General features: G+C 52.5%; 2 protein-coding genes across 2 annotated transcripts in view; both read left to right on the top strand.

The window, feature by feature from the left end:
• TIMP2 (TIMP metallopeptidase inhibitor 2) overlaps window positions 1-17543 on the top strand; it is a 45220-nt gene that overhangs the window by 15877 nt on the left and 11800 nt on the right. The window contains exon 2 of the mRNA XM_080922619.1: window positions 16882-16982. Within this exon, the coding sequence (XP_080778745.1) occupies window positions 16882-16982 (101 nt within the window). The remainder of the gene's footprint in view (window positions 1-16881; window positions 16983-17543) is intronic.
• Window positions 3987-5591, top strand: CEP295NL (CEP295 N-terminal like; the record flags this gene model as incomplete). The annotated part of the gene is made up of 1 exon (XM_080922837.1): window positions 3987-5591. The coding sequence occupies one exon, from the start codon at window positions 3987-3989 to the stop codon at window positions 5589-5591; it is 1605 nt and encodes a 534-aa protein (XP_080778963.1).

The following is a 17543-nucleotide window of genomic DNA, read 5'->3' as shown; positions in this document are numbered from 1 at the left end:
GACCCTAGGCATCCACGGGGCATACGTACTAGGATGAGCCTCCTCCACTAGAGAGACAGAATCTACACAGGGCAGCTGCAGGATCCCATACGCCTTTGAGACCCAGCCTGGCTGCTGCCAGCCCATTCCCTGGCTCCTCACGTAGCTTCTGAGGAAATTACTTTGGTTCCTGATCTATCTGGGCAGGCACTGCACATTCCCAAAGGATGGCTTTTGAGGTGAGGGACCTCAGGGTCCTATAGGCAGCCTAGTGCTGACCTCCTTTGGCTCAGGCGAGTGTGCTACTGGTGGCTGTGGATGACATTTGGGTCTTGTTGATGAGTAGGTGCTTCTCCTTAGCAATCTCAGGCTCAGCAAGGATCTTCCCTGAGTCCCAAGTGGAACCCTGTCCTCTGGTCACAAGAAAGGCGTGGGAAGGGTACAAGAAAGAGCAACAAGGTAACTGTCACAGGGTCATGGATTCCTGAACTATGAAATTCGCTACTATTCTCTCATCTTTACCCCAAATATTTCTCCATGAGGCTAAGGGTCGCTAACTGAGATGGGGCCACTTCTGGGTGGCAGAGACATAGCAGGTCTCGGTGATCGTCACCGGCTGGAAAGGATGGGAGGCACCGGCTCCAGGCTCAGAAGTACACTTTACATCTTAGGTGGGTCTGGTGCCATCGAAGATAGTCACAGACCCGCACCACCCATGGCAACACCGATGTGGTTATTCCCTGTGTGGGTAAAGCTCAGGGTTCGGCGTGAGACATGCATTCACACCCAGCTGCACTGGGGTCTGAATCATCCGGTCTCTCTGAGCTTCTTCCATTTCTCCTGGCTACAGACTTAGCTGTGGTAATTCCAGGCCACTCAGTCTACGGCCTACTGTTGGAGAAACTGCCAGGCTGTTGATGAAGTGCCTTGCCCCATTTTAAACGCCCACCACAGGATGCTGGTTCCAGTTTCCCTAGCTCCTCCTGATTGTAGAGGGTGTAAGACCGTCACACTGCAGCCTCCGACTGCCTTTCTCGGTGACTGTGGCTCTTCATGTGCCCTCTCACCGTGCTTCTCTCTCTTTGGTGAAGGGTCTGTCTGTATCTTTGTATCTTTTCCTTTAAAAAGAAAGATTTAGCTTTGATTATGTTGTGGTGGGAGTGGGGTGGGGGTGGGGGTGAGAGTAGGGATGATGGGGATGGGATTGTGGGGTGAGAAGGGGGAGTGAGGTGCAGGGGATGGGTGTTGGGTGGTGGTATGGGCACACGAGTGTGGTGCCCATGGAGGCCAGAGGTGTCATATCCCTTGGAACTGGAGTTACAGACTACTGTGAGCCATTCCCAAATGACTGCTGGGAATTGAACCCAGGTCCTCTGGAAGAGCAGTGCTAAGCTATCTCGACAGTTCTATTTGTGTCTTTAAAAAAAAATCTATTACATTATTTGTGTGTGTGTGCGCGCACACACACATGAGCGGGTGCCTGCCTGTGCCCCAGCACACGTGTAGAGGTGAAAGAGCAAGTTCCAGCTGTTGATTTTCTCACACAGTATCCTCGGGCTTGAACTCAAGGTGACAAGTTTGTGTAGCAAGGTTTTTTACCTGCTGAGCCACCTGCTGGTGTCGTTTGTGTCTTTTAGCTAGGTGTACTTTCCGGTTGTCCTCTCACGGAGCCGTTCAAGTACTGTGAACTGGAGTCCCGTCCGGGATCCGTGGTCTGAAAACCTTAGTGTTTGCAGAAGGTGCACAGGTTCAGCCTCTGATGCCGTTCACCTCAAGCTCTGTCGGTTTCTGCTTTAACTGCTTGGTTTTTCCTGTTACATCTACGAGCTCTTGGCCTAAGCCAAAGCCATGAATGTATATGTATATATTGATGTGTGTATAGATATCCGTGTGTGTGTGTGTGTGTGTGTGTGTGTGTGTGTGTACACACACTTGTTTTCTTCTAAATGTTTAGTTTTAGACCTGACATTAGGTCTATGTAAGTTGATTTTTGTGTACGATGTGAAGTAGGCTCTGGGTTCCTCTTCTTTGAGTGTAGGCACCCTCCGGTCTCAAAACCATTTGTGTGTGTGTGTGTGTGTGTGTGAAAAAATGATTCTTTTTATGCTTTAAAAGAAAATCTTAGTCCCTGAGTTGAGGGTCCATCTTTCTCTAGTTTTCCCCTTTTGGTTACCATGGTGGTTGGCAGGCTGTAATGTGGTGTAATAGCAGCTATTTTTAAAAATATTATTTTTTAAAATTTATTTATGTATTATATATGAGTACACTGCAGCTGTCTTCAGACACACCAGAAGAGGGCATCAGATCCCATTACAGATTTTTGTGAGCCACCATGTGGTTGCTGGAATTGAACTCGGGACCTCTGGAAGAGCAGTCAGTGCTCTTAACCACTGAGCCATCTCTCCAGCCCCAGCTGCTGTTTTTTAAGAACATGCTTCTAATTGCTCAGTCTGGGACAGAGATATTACCTGCCCATGTCACTGTAGTGTGTCTGGCCATGTCTGGTCAAAGGTCCTGTGGTCTGCCTAGTCAGAGAGAACCCGTTGACCTCTGTTTAGGATGTGATCTGGCTCCAGTGTTCCCTGCCTCAGCTTCCCCATCTGTGAATCTCAGGTGCTAACAGAGCTTTAAAAAAGTGATCTGTGCTGTGTGTGGTGGTGCATGCCTATAGGCTCAGCTGCTGTGTGTGGCCGTGCATGCCTATAGGCTCAGCACTTCGGGGGTTGAGATGGGAAGATTACAAGTTCCATGCCAACCTGGGTTATATAGGGAGATCCCCATCTCCAAAAAGAAAGCCTACATGATGCTGCCCAGTGCATGGGGGAGCCCAAACTAACATTACCAACAGTGGGCATGCAGGGCTGCTTTCTGATGGCTGTGACTGACAGTGGCTTCAGCAGGTCAACCTGCTCCTGTAAGAACTAAAAGAAAGTGCGGTTTGGGGACTCTTCATGTGACCAAATGGTAACAGGCGTGATGCTGTCCCCTTGAGAAGTACAGCTTCTCTAGGGAATGTGGCAAAGCATGGGCCCTTCTGGTGCCACAGGGACACACAACAGTTCCCTGAGGACAGTCCCAAGCCGAGCATCATGACATAACATGCATGTCTCCTCCTCTCTGGTTTGTATTAGATCCATGTAGCAAGCATGTGCTCTCCCACACACATGCCTGCATATGCACCCCTGTTAGACATGCACACAGATAACATGTCTATCTACCTCTCCCTCTTCCTCCCTTTCTGGTTTTTACTTGATCCAGATAACAAGCATGTATGTACACACACTCCTTCATGCACACCCTTGCTCTTGTGTGAGCATAGGTCCACACACATAGCCCCCCCCCCCCCCACAGTCACACACCCTGCCCTCTGCTCTGGTTTCATCTCATCACCTGTGAGCAGATCTCAACACTGGTCTAACTACATTGTTGCTCTTTCTCCCCCCCCCATTTGTTCTCAGCTGCTCTTTTCTGCAACCCCCCCCCACCTGAGTCCTAACCTTGCCTCCTGGCATAGAGGGTTCTCAGTCTCTACCCTGCTAATATACTTTGTGGTGGGACCACCCTGTGCATTTTGGGATGTTTAGTGACATTCCTGGCTTGTCCCCAGCTGCACCTCTTCCATTCAGTTGTGATGACAAAAATCATCTCTGTACATTACCAAATGCCCTCTGCAGCCATACTGGGAAACACACATATGCCCACAACATCCAAGGTGTTCAGGACAGAAACCGAGAGTCAGGGAGTGGGTGCCAGTGGGCAGAGGTTGGGGAGAGATCTGATGATCGTGTTTTGGAGTGTATCCTGTACTGAGAACCCCTTGTACACTTGTCTCCAGGGCTTTGAACGCTTTTCTCCAGCTGTCCGGAGCGGCCTGTGCCCTCCTGACCTTGTAGGTTTGCTGTGAATCTCTTGTCGTTTCTGTGGGTGCCCCGGGCACCCGCACCTGCAACCTCTGCTCCCAGCTGCAGCCGCCTTTGCTTACAAGTGTGTCTGCAAAACTCACAGAAATGCAGAGAGACTTGGAGCGAGCAGCCCAGCTGAGCCCCTCTTCAGAAGATGAAGCCTTAGTTCTGAGGCAGAAGCCTTCACAGATGCAAGCCCAAGCCCGAGACAAGGACATTCTGCAGCAGTGGAAAGCCCGGCAGCTGCAGCGCCTGGCCGAGGAGTTGAAGGCAGAGTGGCAGGAGGCGAGGGTGCGGCAGGTCCGACAGGCAGAACGCCTCTACCTAGCCCAGCTGTTGGACGAGGCAGCCGAGCGGGCCGTGGGCTCCGACCCCGGCGTGGATGAACAGAACCAGAGAGGAGCAACAGCCAAACACGCAAGAGCTAAGGAGAGAAACCGAGCAACCTTCAGAGGGAAGGGACGCAGGGAAGAGCACTCCAGACAGCACCCCAAGTCCCGGAAAAAGGCATCGTGCTCAGAGAGACGGAGCTCTGCCAAAGCCCGGGGCCCAACCTCCAGTGAGAAGGGTAAAGGAAGACGGGTGTCTTCAAGTAAGAACCATGGTGGCTCTCGGGTGACCAGAAGGATAAACATGGGGAGGTTCAACCCGTTCTTTGATGGTGTTGGGGAAACTGAATGTGTGGAGGAGGTACAGAAGGAAGTCCCCCTGGAGGGGAGGCGCCCTTCCGCAAAGGGGACTCGACTTGCGCACAGCCTCAGGGACCAGAGTCTGCAGGGCAAAACAACAGCCCTGGAACAGCCCCCCTCCTTCAGCTCCACCTTTAAACACGAAGCTGCAGCCCAGGGGCCCCCAAGCAAATACAACAAGAATGAGTGGCACAAAGAGATCGAATCTACCTTCAAAGAATTATTTAACACAAACAGGAAGCTGAAGAAACATCTGAACCTTCACCTCGAACAGAGGCTCAAGGCGGACCAGAATCCAGATGAGCCGCAGAGCTGCTCGGAGATCCGGAGTGAGAACTTTGGCACCTTGAGAGAGGAGAGTACGGAGGAGCCCCAAACCGCTGAGGAGTCTGGGAGCCTGACGGAGGTGGAGACCCCTGAGATGTGGTCCAAAGCCAACCTGAAACAGATGCTGAGTGACACAGAGTACGCCAGGTACCAACAGATGGTAAAGTACCCGTTAAAGAGTGAAAGCCTAGTGCTCGCCAAGGCAGGGACATCTAGTGAACAAGATGACTTGTTCTCACTCAACCCAGAGTCAGGACAGGAGCCACCCAAATCACCTGTGGTGGAGGACAAAATCCTCAAGCCTTACCTGCACAAGCAGGCAGACTCTGTAGCAAGCTGGATGGCTTTGAGGCAAAAACAGAAGGCAGAGTTGGAGCAGAGAAGGCAAAAGACACTCTTGGAGCTGACAGAACACCCCAACATGAGCTTGGAGATCCATTACTCGGCCGAGCTGGAGGAAGAGCGCAGGGAGCGTAGACGGATACGCTTGGCTCTCCTCAAATCTTACTCCACTGGGGTCCAGCCCCCGGCTGATGACCAAGCCGCTCCCCTGGACAGCGGCCTTCTCGACGAGGACAAACAGAACCAGATGATCCGTGACCTTCAGCAGCAGATCTTAGAGCAAAACAAGTTACACCAGGAGTTTTTGGAAAAAGCCAGGAAACGCTTGCAAGAGTTTCAAAAATCATTTTAAGAGCAAACCCACCCGTGATAAACACATCCCCGATGGCTGCACCGTGCCTGTGTCTCTTAAGTCTCTTTGTTTCACATCCAAGATGCCTTCCTGCAGAAGCGGGGGTCCTTGTGGGGTCCAGAGAGTGAGTCTAGCTGGTGTTCTACAGACCGTCTGTTTTTATGGGCTGCGGGGACTCATGGAAATCCCAGGTAAAATGGACTCTTCAGACAGCTTAGCCAAACACTGGGCTTTCTGGGGGCATTCGGGGTTAGACGGGCACAGTTTCAAAAGATACATCACTGGTTGCTTGGCCTCTGGCTGAGACAATGACAGAGCCGTTAGCTAAAATTTCTCTCATTTAGAATTGGGGGGGGAACAAAAGGACAAAGACAACAGTGTTTAACAATATGTGCACCCTTAGAACCTTACAGGTGGGGGACAGGCAAGCCCAGCCCAGCTGGGTGACCCCTGCTGATGTGGAGTGGCTGTGCAGAGGGGAGACCAAGATGTTTAGGTTTCTGCTCCTTAGCTTTTCAGACTCTGAACCAGCAGCAACCTGGCTGTGGGGAGCCCATGCCGGATAGATGGGAGCAACAGACTTTCTCCGCGGAGCCCAGAGGGTGACTACCCTCCTTTTGCCAGCCCGCATCTGACCGCAGCCCTGCTCCACTTTTGCAGCCCCAAAGAAGCCGTGGAAAGGCTGGGCTGCAGCTTAGAGGAGCTCCGGGTTCACTAACACTACAAAGGCAGCAGGGGTTAGCCGTGGGGAGGGGTGGAGCCATAGCGGGCATAGCCAAGTATGGTGAGTCCTGACTGAGGCACTGGCTGCTGGTTATGCCGCCTCCTCGGTTTCTGAGCCTTCTCCTTGTCCCTCCCCTCGCCCTCCCATCTCCCTGTCACTGACTTCTAGATAGCTTGACCGGTCCTATTTGATCATGATGCATTAGTACTGTCTGTGAATGGCCATATTTATCTCTCACATGTGTTTTGTTGACCACAGAATGGACAACTTAGTGTGCCAGCCAAATCCATGACCCAGAGGAGGTTCTCTGACAATGTTTCGATTTTATCTCAACCCCCTGCATTCTCGGACATGCACCTGCTGAGCTGAACCCCTCAGCACATACACATGTACTGAACTTGGTGGGTCATGGATGACTTTTCCTGGGGTTGAAGTTCCCTCTTCCCTGCCGTGGTCTCAGCCTCACTCCTGACCCCAAATGCAGAACCTCCACGTATTCACCTTGGCATGATATCTCCACGGGGCTTTTGGACCGGCCTTCCAGGATCCCTGCTGTGGACCTTTTTCTGAGAAGAGCAGGAGGCCTGGTGCCGAGAAGTGCTCTCAGAGTCTAACCCCAGCTTTGGCACCGGCTCTTGTTTAAAACGCTTTTGGAAGCTGCAAACGAAAGCATGCAGCTGGGGCGTAGGTGGGAGGGCTCCGTTCACCGCCCCGCCCCAGCTTCCCGTTTGCACCATGTCTGCCGAAAGAGCTTTTTTTGCTTTCCTGAGAGTTTTCATTTATACTGAGTGCCAGATCCTGACCCCGGCCCTTTTCCCAACTGCGTCCCAGCAGGTAAGCTGCAAGCGGCCCGTGAGGGCTGTGTAACTTGTACATAGCAGAAGACGTAAGCAGTGAGTAGACCACGTGACCAGTGTTGCCCAGGGCTTAGGCCTACACCGTGATGTGATACTGGGTTCCGTGTGTAGTTCTGAGCAACCTGAGCCTGAGTCGACCCACTACCGTGCTCTTCTGGCTGGACCGTCAGATCATCCCTCAGGGGTCTTGTTTCTCAGTCATCAGACCTTGTTCCTGACTGTCGGTGGATGCTCAGTGTTGGGTGACACACAGGTCACCCTGCAGCCCCACCTCCATCCAGAGGAGTTGAGTGGGTGTTGCGGCGTCCCTCAGCCTAAAGCTGCGGTCACAACTGGACCTCACGTTGCGTAATTGAGCCTCCCAACTTAGTTGGAAGCCACAGCCCAAGGACCCATCTTCCCGGAGCACATTGTTTTTGTTTCCGTTTACAAAGATGGTATTTGCAGCCGGTGCTCTGGGTAAGGAGTCGCTCCTCCTCGGCTATGCTAAGCTAAAAGTAGGTGTAGGGATGAGTGCTGAGAGATGAGTCACCTCTGCCTGGACAGTAACACCTACACTGTCCCTCGGCAGCAGCTATGAGGAGAAACCCTGCCCTCTCCCTCCTGTCTTATACAAGGCTAAAGGGGGGTGGGCTAGCCTTGGCTCAGGCCAGTGGTGAAGGTTGTCAATCCAACCCATAGGATCTCCTCCTGCTAAAACGATGACTTCCAGAGATTCCCTAAGGAGACGTCATGGCTGCCTTCCCATCTCATCCCTAGAGGGACAGGAGTTGGTGTGGACCTCGTTTCACCCTCTTGGTTACCTTGAGACATCTGAGGGGCAACACAAAGTCCTCGGGTGTAACCTGGAGCCTCTGAAGGACCCTCTGCTCTCCTCGCCCATCAGCATTGTGTGCCTCAGGCTCTGCTGCTTGCGGGGGGCAGGCAAGGGTCAACTCGCTGACCCCCCAGTCTTGACATCTCCTCCCTCATGCCCAACCGCAGCCATCGCTGTCACCGGCATCTGCGTTCTTGACAGGTATTCAGAGAAGGGCACCTGCTTGACACCATTCAAGTCCTGCGTCATTGGTTCGCATAGATGGCAATGCTGGGGTCAGGGCAGTCCGTGTTTACACTCCAGTCCCATAAGGCCTAGCCTCCAGTTGACTGAAATGGGGTAGCAAGGGCTGGTGTGCAGCCTCGGGTTTGTACAGAGCCCAGGCACGAAGACTGCCTTTATCCTCCATCTCCTGAAGCACTGTGTGTACTAGAGCTGCTCCTTGGCTTTGTGTGTCTATGCCCACAAAGGGGAGGGGCAGAACCTTTATTCCGGCTACGTGCTGCCCTTTCCATCAGAACCCTTTCCATCAAGCCCCTTCCTCGTGTCCCTGCCCCATGCAATTTCTCCAAAGTACATGTGCTCAGAAAAGTCTCTGGGGACTCACCAAGTGGTGGACAGGGACCCCGTCTGCCCAAGAGGTTTGTGGGACAACAGCAATGTCACTGTCCACAGATCGGGGCATGCCCAAAATGTCCACCAGGTGAGAGAAGCAAGTGTCTGCAGCGCTCATTGCCACACTGACTGAACCAGTCAGGCGTGACCAGGACGAGGCACACTTGGCTCAGTCACCTCTCCCCGCCTAACCGCCCGCACGGCTAACACATGGGTGCGTGCTAACACCAGCACTCAGGACTCCATAGCAGTGAGAGGGTGTGTTTAGAAAAGGGGCATGAGTTTGGAAGTAGGACAGGGACCCTCTCTAACCTCTGTTGTCTCCTCCAACAAGTAGATAATGGCAAGAGGCCAGTTCAGACCCTGAGATCAGACAGGGTCCGGCCTCCAGCCAGTCCTCAGAGGATCCAGGCTGGGGGAGCTTCGGGCCCTGGGCCATCTAGCTGGACACTTGAGGGCTATCCCGAATGTCCTTCCACACTCTGTGGCTTGGGGTGGGGCTGGGGAATGGGAGCCTGTGTTCTGCTGTGTCCTTTCAGACATGGCGTATTGGCTCTGCTCACAGCCCCTGTGCCCTGGTGTCACACTCATAGGCCCAGGATTGTCAATGCTAAGCACTAGAGCAGAGGTCCATCCTAGGTCTGGTCATCCTAGGCTCGATCCTGGGAAAAGAGCGAATAAAGAAAGATGACTGCTGTCTGTCTGTCCGTCTGCCACCTCTGAGTGAAGATCCCGATCTCCCTCTGCCGTGGGAAGACAGTTTACAGGGGTCGGCAGACTACCCACGGGGATCTCTCTAGGCTTTCTGTACTGCCCAGCTTGCCCGGTTTCGGGATTTCCAGGGCTGAGCTTGGCTCCCGTGAGGCCCTTGGCTTCTTGGTGGAGAAATTACCGAGCAGCAGCCTCCTCCACAAAGCCACACTGTTCTCAGCAAACCCTCCCAGGAGGAGCGGGATGGATTTTTTTCAAATGATTCAGCGGCACGTGAATGGGAAGGGCCGCACTTAAGGCCTTGGCATGAGATCCTGCTGGCCCACAGCTGGAAAGGAAAGGTTATAGGGCGTAGGCTTGGTTCTACCGGGCCTAGAAAGATAGAGCCAGGGTCCTGGGGTGGGGTGGGGGGGGGCACAAGGCAGCTGGTGGGCTGGACCTAGAATGCTTGTAGCTTGCTTCTGCTCGATCATATGGATACACCATCGCCCTCCCCGAGAAGAGCCAGAGGAATAGGCAGGAAATGGAGATGGGAAAGCTGGTCTCCATGGAGACGGGCATCTAGCGGACAGCCGCCCTCCTGTGCGTGTGAGCATGCTAGAATCTGAGCGGTGGGCAGGGAGCCTGCTGCCAGGCAGGCCTGGCACGTTCCCAGGCACCAGTCCACGGGTGGTGTGGTTCAGAGCGGAGTGCCCTACACTCTGTTGGTCAGAGCCTCGGAACCCATCCCCCTCCCCCTCCCCCTCAGACACACCCATCAGCTCCCCTTGGCCTGAGTTGTTGTAGATGAACAGGTCTTGACCTCATCCTGAGTAGGCTCAGCTCTTCCCCAAGACTGGAGCCCTGTTTGGTTTCACACTCCCCATTGCTGCCTATGAGGGGACAGATCATCAGATTTGGGAGTTTCTGTGGGAGGGGCTGGTCTCGGCTGCTGATGCAGGGAAGGGAGGCAGTGCGGAATCCTGCTCACCAGCACAGGACTGTTTTTAATTACTGGATGACAGCCCCCTTTTCCTTTTTAGGGAAATGAGAGAAAAAGGGTTTGGGGAAGGTCTTTTTTCTTTTCTCTAACCAGAGTGGCTGGGTGTGGAGCAGACAAGGCAGGGCAGAGTTCAGTGGACAATCTCAGCCATCAACAGAGGGTCACCAAGAGGTCACAGCAGTAGGAAGGGTGGTCTCCAGAGACACCAGGTAGTGCTGGAATCCTTGGTACCTGAGGACTTGTGTGCACCAAATTTGCCTTGCATCCCTTGGGACACCTGGCTACTCAACCGTAAATGTACCTCCTCATGCTGAGGTGTAGCCTCAAGACTTGGGAGCCAGAGCAGGTCTTAGGGCCCCAGGACAGAGCCCCTCTATTCCCCCCCCCCAGTGGTTCCTTTAGCCAATGAAGTCAGCCCATTCTAAGGAACAAGGGAGATCATCCAAATGGTCTTCCACATGCTTTCCACAGCTCCATTAATGTCCCACAGTAATTCAAGGACAGCATCCTGAGCACGGTAGCCATCTGATGGCAGCTGTCATAGGACAAAGCCAGGAACGGTGTGGCTGGTCTTATGTCCCCAGCTTATGAGGGTGTAGAATTGGGGCAATGGGTCACACTACCCAGTTCTTCTCCAGACTGACTTTCCAGGTTCAAGAAAAAGTAATTCAGATTCAGTGGTCAGGCAGCCTGGCTGACCAGCTACAGGTACTGTGAAGCTCTCTCTAAAGGGACAATAAACTGATCCCAAAAGCAGTCTCGGGGCCTAGTTATGGGTGGAGTTGGCACTTTCCTAGCTGGATTAAGGCTGTAAAGGACAAGACCATGCATGACACACTGTTTTCTGAGACGCTTAATAAAGAGACCTTATAGCACCCCACCCCCACCCCAAAAACCATAGAAAGCCACCAGAGCCTCACGGGTTTTGTTTACTCTGGGAGAAAGATGTTTCTTTTATAATCCCACTGAACTGATTAGCAAGAACTCTACCAAGAAACAAAAAAGTGGAGAGGCTGACCTTAGTAGGACATCTGCAGCCAGGACTGAAGTAACCTTGTATCTTTGTATCTATGGGATGGGAAGAGGGAGGTCTTTCGTGGGGGGTTCCCCACACCTTAATGCCTTGAAACAGTGTATGGCTGCCTTGGGTTGACCCCAGTCTAATTGTAGTATCAGAGAGTCCCGCAAGCCCTGGTGATTCCAGCTGGCAGCGTCTTGGCAGAGACAGAAGCCTGGCAAGACTGCCTTTCCATCTCCTATCTCCAAGGAGGAACCACCCCAAATTAATGTGACATCTTTCTTTAGGACCTTGCTAGCTCCATGTTACAGCAGAACCCTAACATGGGGTGGCCTGGTTGTGACCCCCTGGTAAGCCTGAGTAAATCTTTGCAGCCTCAGAAGACAGGTGTTGATAGCGATAGCTTCATCTGTGTTCAGTGTGGGAAGCTTCAGAGAGGGAGCTAAGTAGGAGCCGTTCATAGGTCTTAAATATTCACTAGGCATATGGGATTATCCCAAGAATAGGTGGGCCCACAACAGGGTGACAGACTCCAACAAGGAAGACTCTTGCAGGCAGCTCTCCTTCAGGTTAGGATCCTTCAACTGTGGGCATGGTGTGTCTTTAGATTCTCAAGGGACTTCCACGATGATGTTACTAAGGACACCATCAAAATTTAAAGTTGTTGACAAGTTGGGTGCAGTGGTTCCTGCCTTTAATCCTGCACTTGGGAGGCAGAATCAGGTAGAGCTCTGTGAGTTCAAGGCTAGCCTAGTTTACAAAGTGAATTCCAGGCTAGCCAGTGCTACATAGTAAGATCTCTCTCTCTCTCTCTCTCTCTCTCTCTCTCCTTCTCTCCTTTACACACACACACACACACACACACACACACTTATTGGATTTATGAATTTAGGGCTCCATGGGCCATGTGTTGGTGACCCAGGGGACAGACAGGAGCACCTTGAGAGAGAGAACCGTGTGTCTTTTGCCACAGTTGATGTCAAATCCTCCAGCTGCCTTTAGCCATCACTCCAGGGTTTCTAGCAACTTCCCACCTAGAGAGGATAGATAGTACCAAGACAGCCCAGCCTCTGCTGCTGTCCCTGTGAAGTTGTGATTGTCAAAGCGCAAACACAGCCTGTCATCATTGGCTCATCACCAGTGACCTCAACTCCACCCACCTAGGTCTTTTCCATCCCCTTCTGCTGGGTACACTGGGATTGTTTTTGCAGGCTCCTCTAGGGGGAAGTGACATCATGTGGCAGCCTCAGCCAGAGGGATGGGGGTAGGGGCTCTGTGGTTGTGTGTGCTTTGAATTAAGTCAGCCCTCATGCATTCCAGTAGCCAGCATTTGGCAGCGAATCCATCATCCAGTGTAGCACTCTCAATGGCAAACCCAGATGTCTTAGCAGAAGGAAAAGAGGAAAAAGCAAATTTTGAGCTGCAGGGGGTGGGGGGCAGTGGTTGGGGCACAAAGCACTTGAACACGAGTCTCCTGCTGCTGTGTCCAGCTCCGTGGGCCGATGGTAGGACAGGACAAGATATGGCTGGTCCCACCCTGGTGTCTGCTCCCAGCCTGACATGTGTCTAGTCAACAGTCACTCATGCCTTGCTTCTGGTTCATCCCAAATTCTCTGAGTCTCTGGGCTTCAGATGGCCAGGGACTCAGGAAGGCTGAGCATTCTGTGATGTGGTTACCTTTCTCTACTGCCCCTGAGGCTGCCCCAGAGGTCACAGTGTAGGGGTTAGGCTTCTAGAGAATTCTCTATTTCCCTTCCTTTCCTGTCCATTTATCTGCCTGCTGCCTAGGGCAGTGAAGGCTTTTACTGGTGAATCCTCCCCAGTCTCCTCCTCCACCCACTGTTCTCCTCTGGTAAGAGCTAAGACCAGTTCTGCTGCACTCAACAGTGACAGCCATGTCCTGCAACAGGACAGGAGACGAGTGTCCACCCAGGCTTAAACCAGACCTGTAGTCCCATCATGGCTAGCCAGGAGAGGCACAGTTGTCAATGGAGATTTTGCTATGTCTGCCCCTCCCTACTCCCTACAAATACCCCAGAACTTTCACCCCCTTCTTAGCTTAAGAACCCTGTGTTTACCCCAGACTCTCAGCCCATCCATCTCTTCTCATCTGAAATTTTCAAAAAAGAAAGTATGTGGCCCCCATCCCTGAGGCAAAGTGAGCACACATCCACATTCTGTCCTGGCTAAGAGCCCACCTGTCTGCCACGGGATGAGGGCCAGCGTTCCAGGTCTTTGTCTTATAAAAGCAGAGGAATCTCTACCCTGTTCTCTCTGCCACCGTCCCTAGCACCCTGCGCCCTGCTCAGGGCCTCACTAACCCTTGCCATCACAATATGACACAAGATGGTGAAATCTGTGTTACCCGTACCGTCAAACGGTCTCTGAAGATTACAGCTGTCAAAGCTCATCTCTACAGCGCCTCTCACACACATGCGCACACCTGATTGCTCCTCAGCCTTTTGGCTCAGATCATGTCGGGGACTTGGGCGCGTGTGCGAAGTTGGGGACTTCCATAAGACAGCAGTATTGAATCTTAGGTGCCATGGGAGAGAAAGAGCTTTTTGGCTGTCTGGAAGTCACTGCACTTATTTTCTGACTGTCAAGTGGGTGGTGCCTTTATTGAACTTTTTATTGGTTTGTCTTGTGTTGAGACATGCTCTCCAATAGCCCGAGCTAGCCTCAGAACTCCATAGTTCAGGGGAATGCTAAGATCCCAAGCATGTGCCATGCCTTGTCTAGTTGTAAGTGGTAGGACTTGAGCCAAGAGCTCTGCGGATAGCTACATAAGCCCTCCACCAACTGAGCTACAGCCCAGCCCTTAGTGAACACTTTGGAGCATTAAGCGTGCAGTATAGTGAGCCACTACGGAGAAGCAAGGCTAGGAAACTGTCTAGACAGGTAGAGGAGGTTGGGTCACTCCTTTGGGACTCCTGCCCCCTCTTGTTTCCGAGCTGATGACAGGGCTATACAAGGAGCAAGCGCTGGATAGTGTTTGCCCGCACATCTGCATACGTACGGTGATGGTTGTACAGATGACACCGTGGGGACCAAGGGCCAGCCACACCTGTGCTGCCATCCTGGGGATGTCAGGGTCAGCCCAGCTCCATCTGGTAGATGTTCTCCGAGCCCCAGCATGGCCTCTACCTGTTAGGACCTCTCAGCAGGATGTGTGGGGATGACCAACACACCAGCCACGGCGGGGAGATGCCGGGAAAGGGCCGCTTCTCAGAGCTGAGTGGAAGTTCTCTGGGCAGAGAGCTGGAGGTGGCATTTTGGATGTAAGAGCTTTTCTGTTCTGGGCTGGGACATATCTGGGTGTCCGTGCATGTGAGGACCCGGGAGCAGGATAGATTAAGAAAGAGCAAGGGCCAACTGGCATTGCAGAGGGTGTAGCTCGGGCTGTCCTAGAATTAGCTATGTAGCCCAGGCTAGCCTCAAACTGGGCTTGTTCCTGCCTCCCCAGTGCTGGGATTAAAGGTGTGCTCAATGTTTCGCAGGAATGTTTATGGAGAAGGCACAGAACCAAGAGAGGGCCCTTTGTTCTGGGGTAGCCTGTGCCAGGATGTGGCTGTTTGAACTGAAGCTTGCTTTATGCTGGGAAAGAGGAACCTGTGGCCGGGCTATTGGTTACTCAGCTGCGCAGAAGGACGCACTGAAGAAGCTGCTTTGGAGCTGGTCAGGGCCTGGGCCGTGGTGCGAGATTCATGGGGAGGGATCCAGAGTTCACTGGGGCCTGAGGAGCAGGTGGCACTCCCATGTGCCTGGACCTCCCTGCCTCTGTGGGAAACAGTCCTGGCCAGAAGTTTCCAAGACTCACACTGACCGCTGGAGACTCTGAGCTGGCACTGTCTGCTCCTTGTCTCTGTCTAGCTCATGTGCCCAATGACAAGACACTCGTCCAGGGTGACCTTACACCACTGCTGTTTGAAGGGCAAGCCTTCTAAAGCCATTAAAGTAAGCACTGGCTCAGGTAATAAGCTGCAAGTGAAAGAAAGGCAGGTCCTGCCCGCTATGTCGTCTGCTCATCCTCTGTGGTAGGTTTTCAGGGAGGGAGCGGGGCTTAATTCCTGATAGAAAAGTCCTGTTAGGCATGACCGGGCTCCTTAACATTCTGCAACTTTCCTGCTCTATCTCTTCCCACCACCTCTTACGGCTGTTGCCTGGTGAACATTCCCTACAGGACCCGCTTGCTTACCATCAGTGTCTAAGGTTTACGAGCCACGCCAGCGTCACTAACCACAGCCTGCTTTTCCACCCCGTGTCTGTCACACTTCTCATACAACACGTGTTACAGAAAGCCACGTGCGGTGGCACGCGCTTGTAATCCCAGCACAGGGAAAGAAAAGACAGGATGGACCCAGAGGCTTGCTGGCCAGTGGCCTACTCAGTGAGCTCCAGGCCAGCAAGAGACCCTGTCTCAAAAACTAAGGTAGAGAGCCAGCGAGGACTCTGTGTAAACACACTCGGTGGAGAGACAACTGACTCTCACAAGTTGCCCTCTGCCTTTATATATATTGGCTGCGGCATGCAAACCTTGCCCGCCTCTAATGAATAATAATTTTAAAATATAAAAAAAGAATCAACTCCTCTCCTCCGAAGAGCAGGACATCTGAGATATAAAGGTCTCCTTTGACCTTAATATGCATAACTTAATATCCAGTACGTCCAGTGGAGTCCCCAGATCTGAGTAATGAAGCTCCTTTGAGGTGAATAAATGCCCCTCTGCTCTAGCACTCAAAGCCTGTTTGAGGATGAGGTGCTGGAATGTCAAACCTGCCTCACTGGCTGTCACCAGCCCTGCATGCAGGAGCAGAGATACGTGCCCAGACCTTTTGTTTCTCTAGCGACCATAAGCAGGAAGAACCAGGCCCGGCTTCAGCCTGCTGTTCGAAGCCACCTGGACAGGGGCTCCGAGCTTCTGCCTTTGCCCTCGGCGGCAAAGGATTCATTTGGGGATTTGTTGGTTTGGGCTGGTTTGTTTGTTTGAGACAGGGTCTCGCTTTGTAGCCCTTGCTGACCTGGAACTCACTGTGTAGACCAGGCTGGCCTTGAACTCACAGCTATCTACCTGCCTCTGCCTCCTTACCCCTCACCCAAGTGCTGGAGTCAAAGGTATGTGTCACCACACCCAGCTTTTTGGTTTTTAATGTTTGTCTTTTGAGACAGGATTTCATTAGCCCCGGCTGGCCTTGACATTCTGACCCTCCTGACTCTACCTCCCAAGGGCTGGGAAGGTGTGTGTCACTGTGCCCAGTTTTATTTGATGCTCCGTACAGGAGAGTGCACAGAGGTCTTGGTGCAGGCTAGGCAAGCACTCCACCAGTTCTGTATCCCAGCCACAGCAAAGAACTCTCGCTGATAACCCCAGCGTGGCAAGCCGCAGAGCCCCCTCTCCTTGCTTACGACAAGCCAGGAGACTTAGGACCCCTCAGGTTACATCAGGTGGGCAATAGGCTCACCTCCCCCAACACCTCCCTTGGGGAGCACGTCTGACTCCCGTGGGAGGAGGCTGGATCCTGGTCATCAGAAACTTTTCTCACATTCCTGTCTCTGCACTTTACAGTGATCAGGGCCAAGGCAGTGAGCGAGAAGGAGGTGGATTCCGGGAATGACATCTACGGCAACCCCATCAAGAGGATTCAGTACGAGATCAAGCAGATAAAGGTACAATGACTGCTCAGGGGTGGGGGGAGCAGGGGCAGCGCTCATCCAGCCACCCCTAGGCCAGAGAGCTGAGTTATTAATCCATAAGAACATAAAAGCCAGGCAGAAACTTTGCATTTTCAACTGTCTCTGTCACCGTCCTATGCTGTGAACAGACACCAGGGCCAAAGGCAATGCTTGTAAAAGAAAGCATTTAATGGAGTCTTTCTCGCAGTTTCAGAGGCTTAGTCCATGGTCATTGTGGTGGAAAGCAGACAAAAGTGTGGCTGGGGCAGTAGCTGAGAGCTTTAGATCTGGATACAAAGGCAGCAGGCGGAGGGCGAGACACAATGGGTCTAGCATGGGCATTTGAAACCTCAAAGTCTATCCTTAGTGACACACCTCTTCCAACAAGGCCACACCCCTTAATCCTTCCCATACAGTTCCACCAGCTGGGAACCAAGCATTTAAATACTGGAGCCTGTGGGACCATTTTCATTCAGACCACCACATCTGTCTAGATCTAGAGACATGCTGTCCTGATTTTGCTGGATGACATACTGCTGTGTGGCATGTTATAAA

The sequence above is a fragment of the Micromys minutus genome (genome assembly GCF_963924665.1).
Source record: "Micromys minutus genome assembly, chromosome: 10".
In the NCBI taxonomy this organism is placed as follows: Eukaryota; Metazoa; Chordata; class Mammalia; order Rodentia; family Muridae; genus Micromys; species Micromys minutus.
Note: the sequence above shows the minus strand (reverse complement) of the source record. Positions and strands in the feature narration are given on the sequence as shown.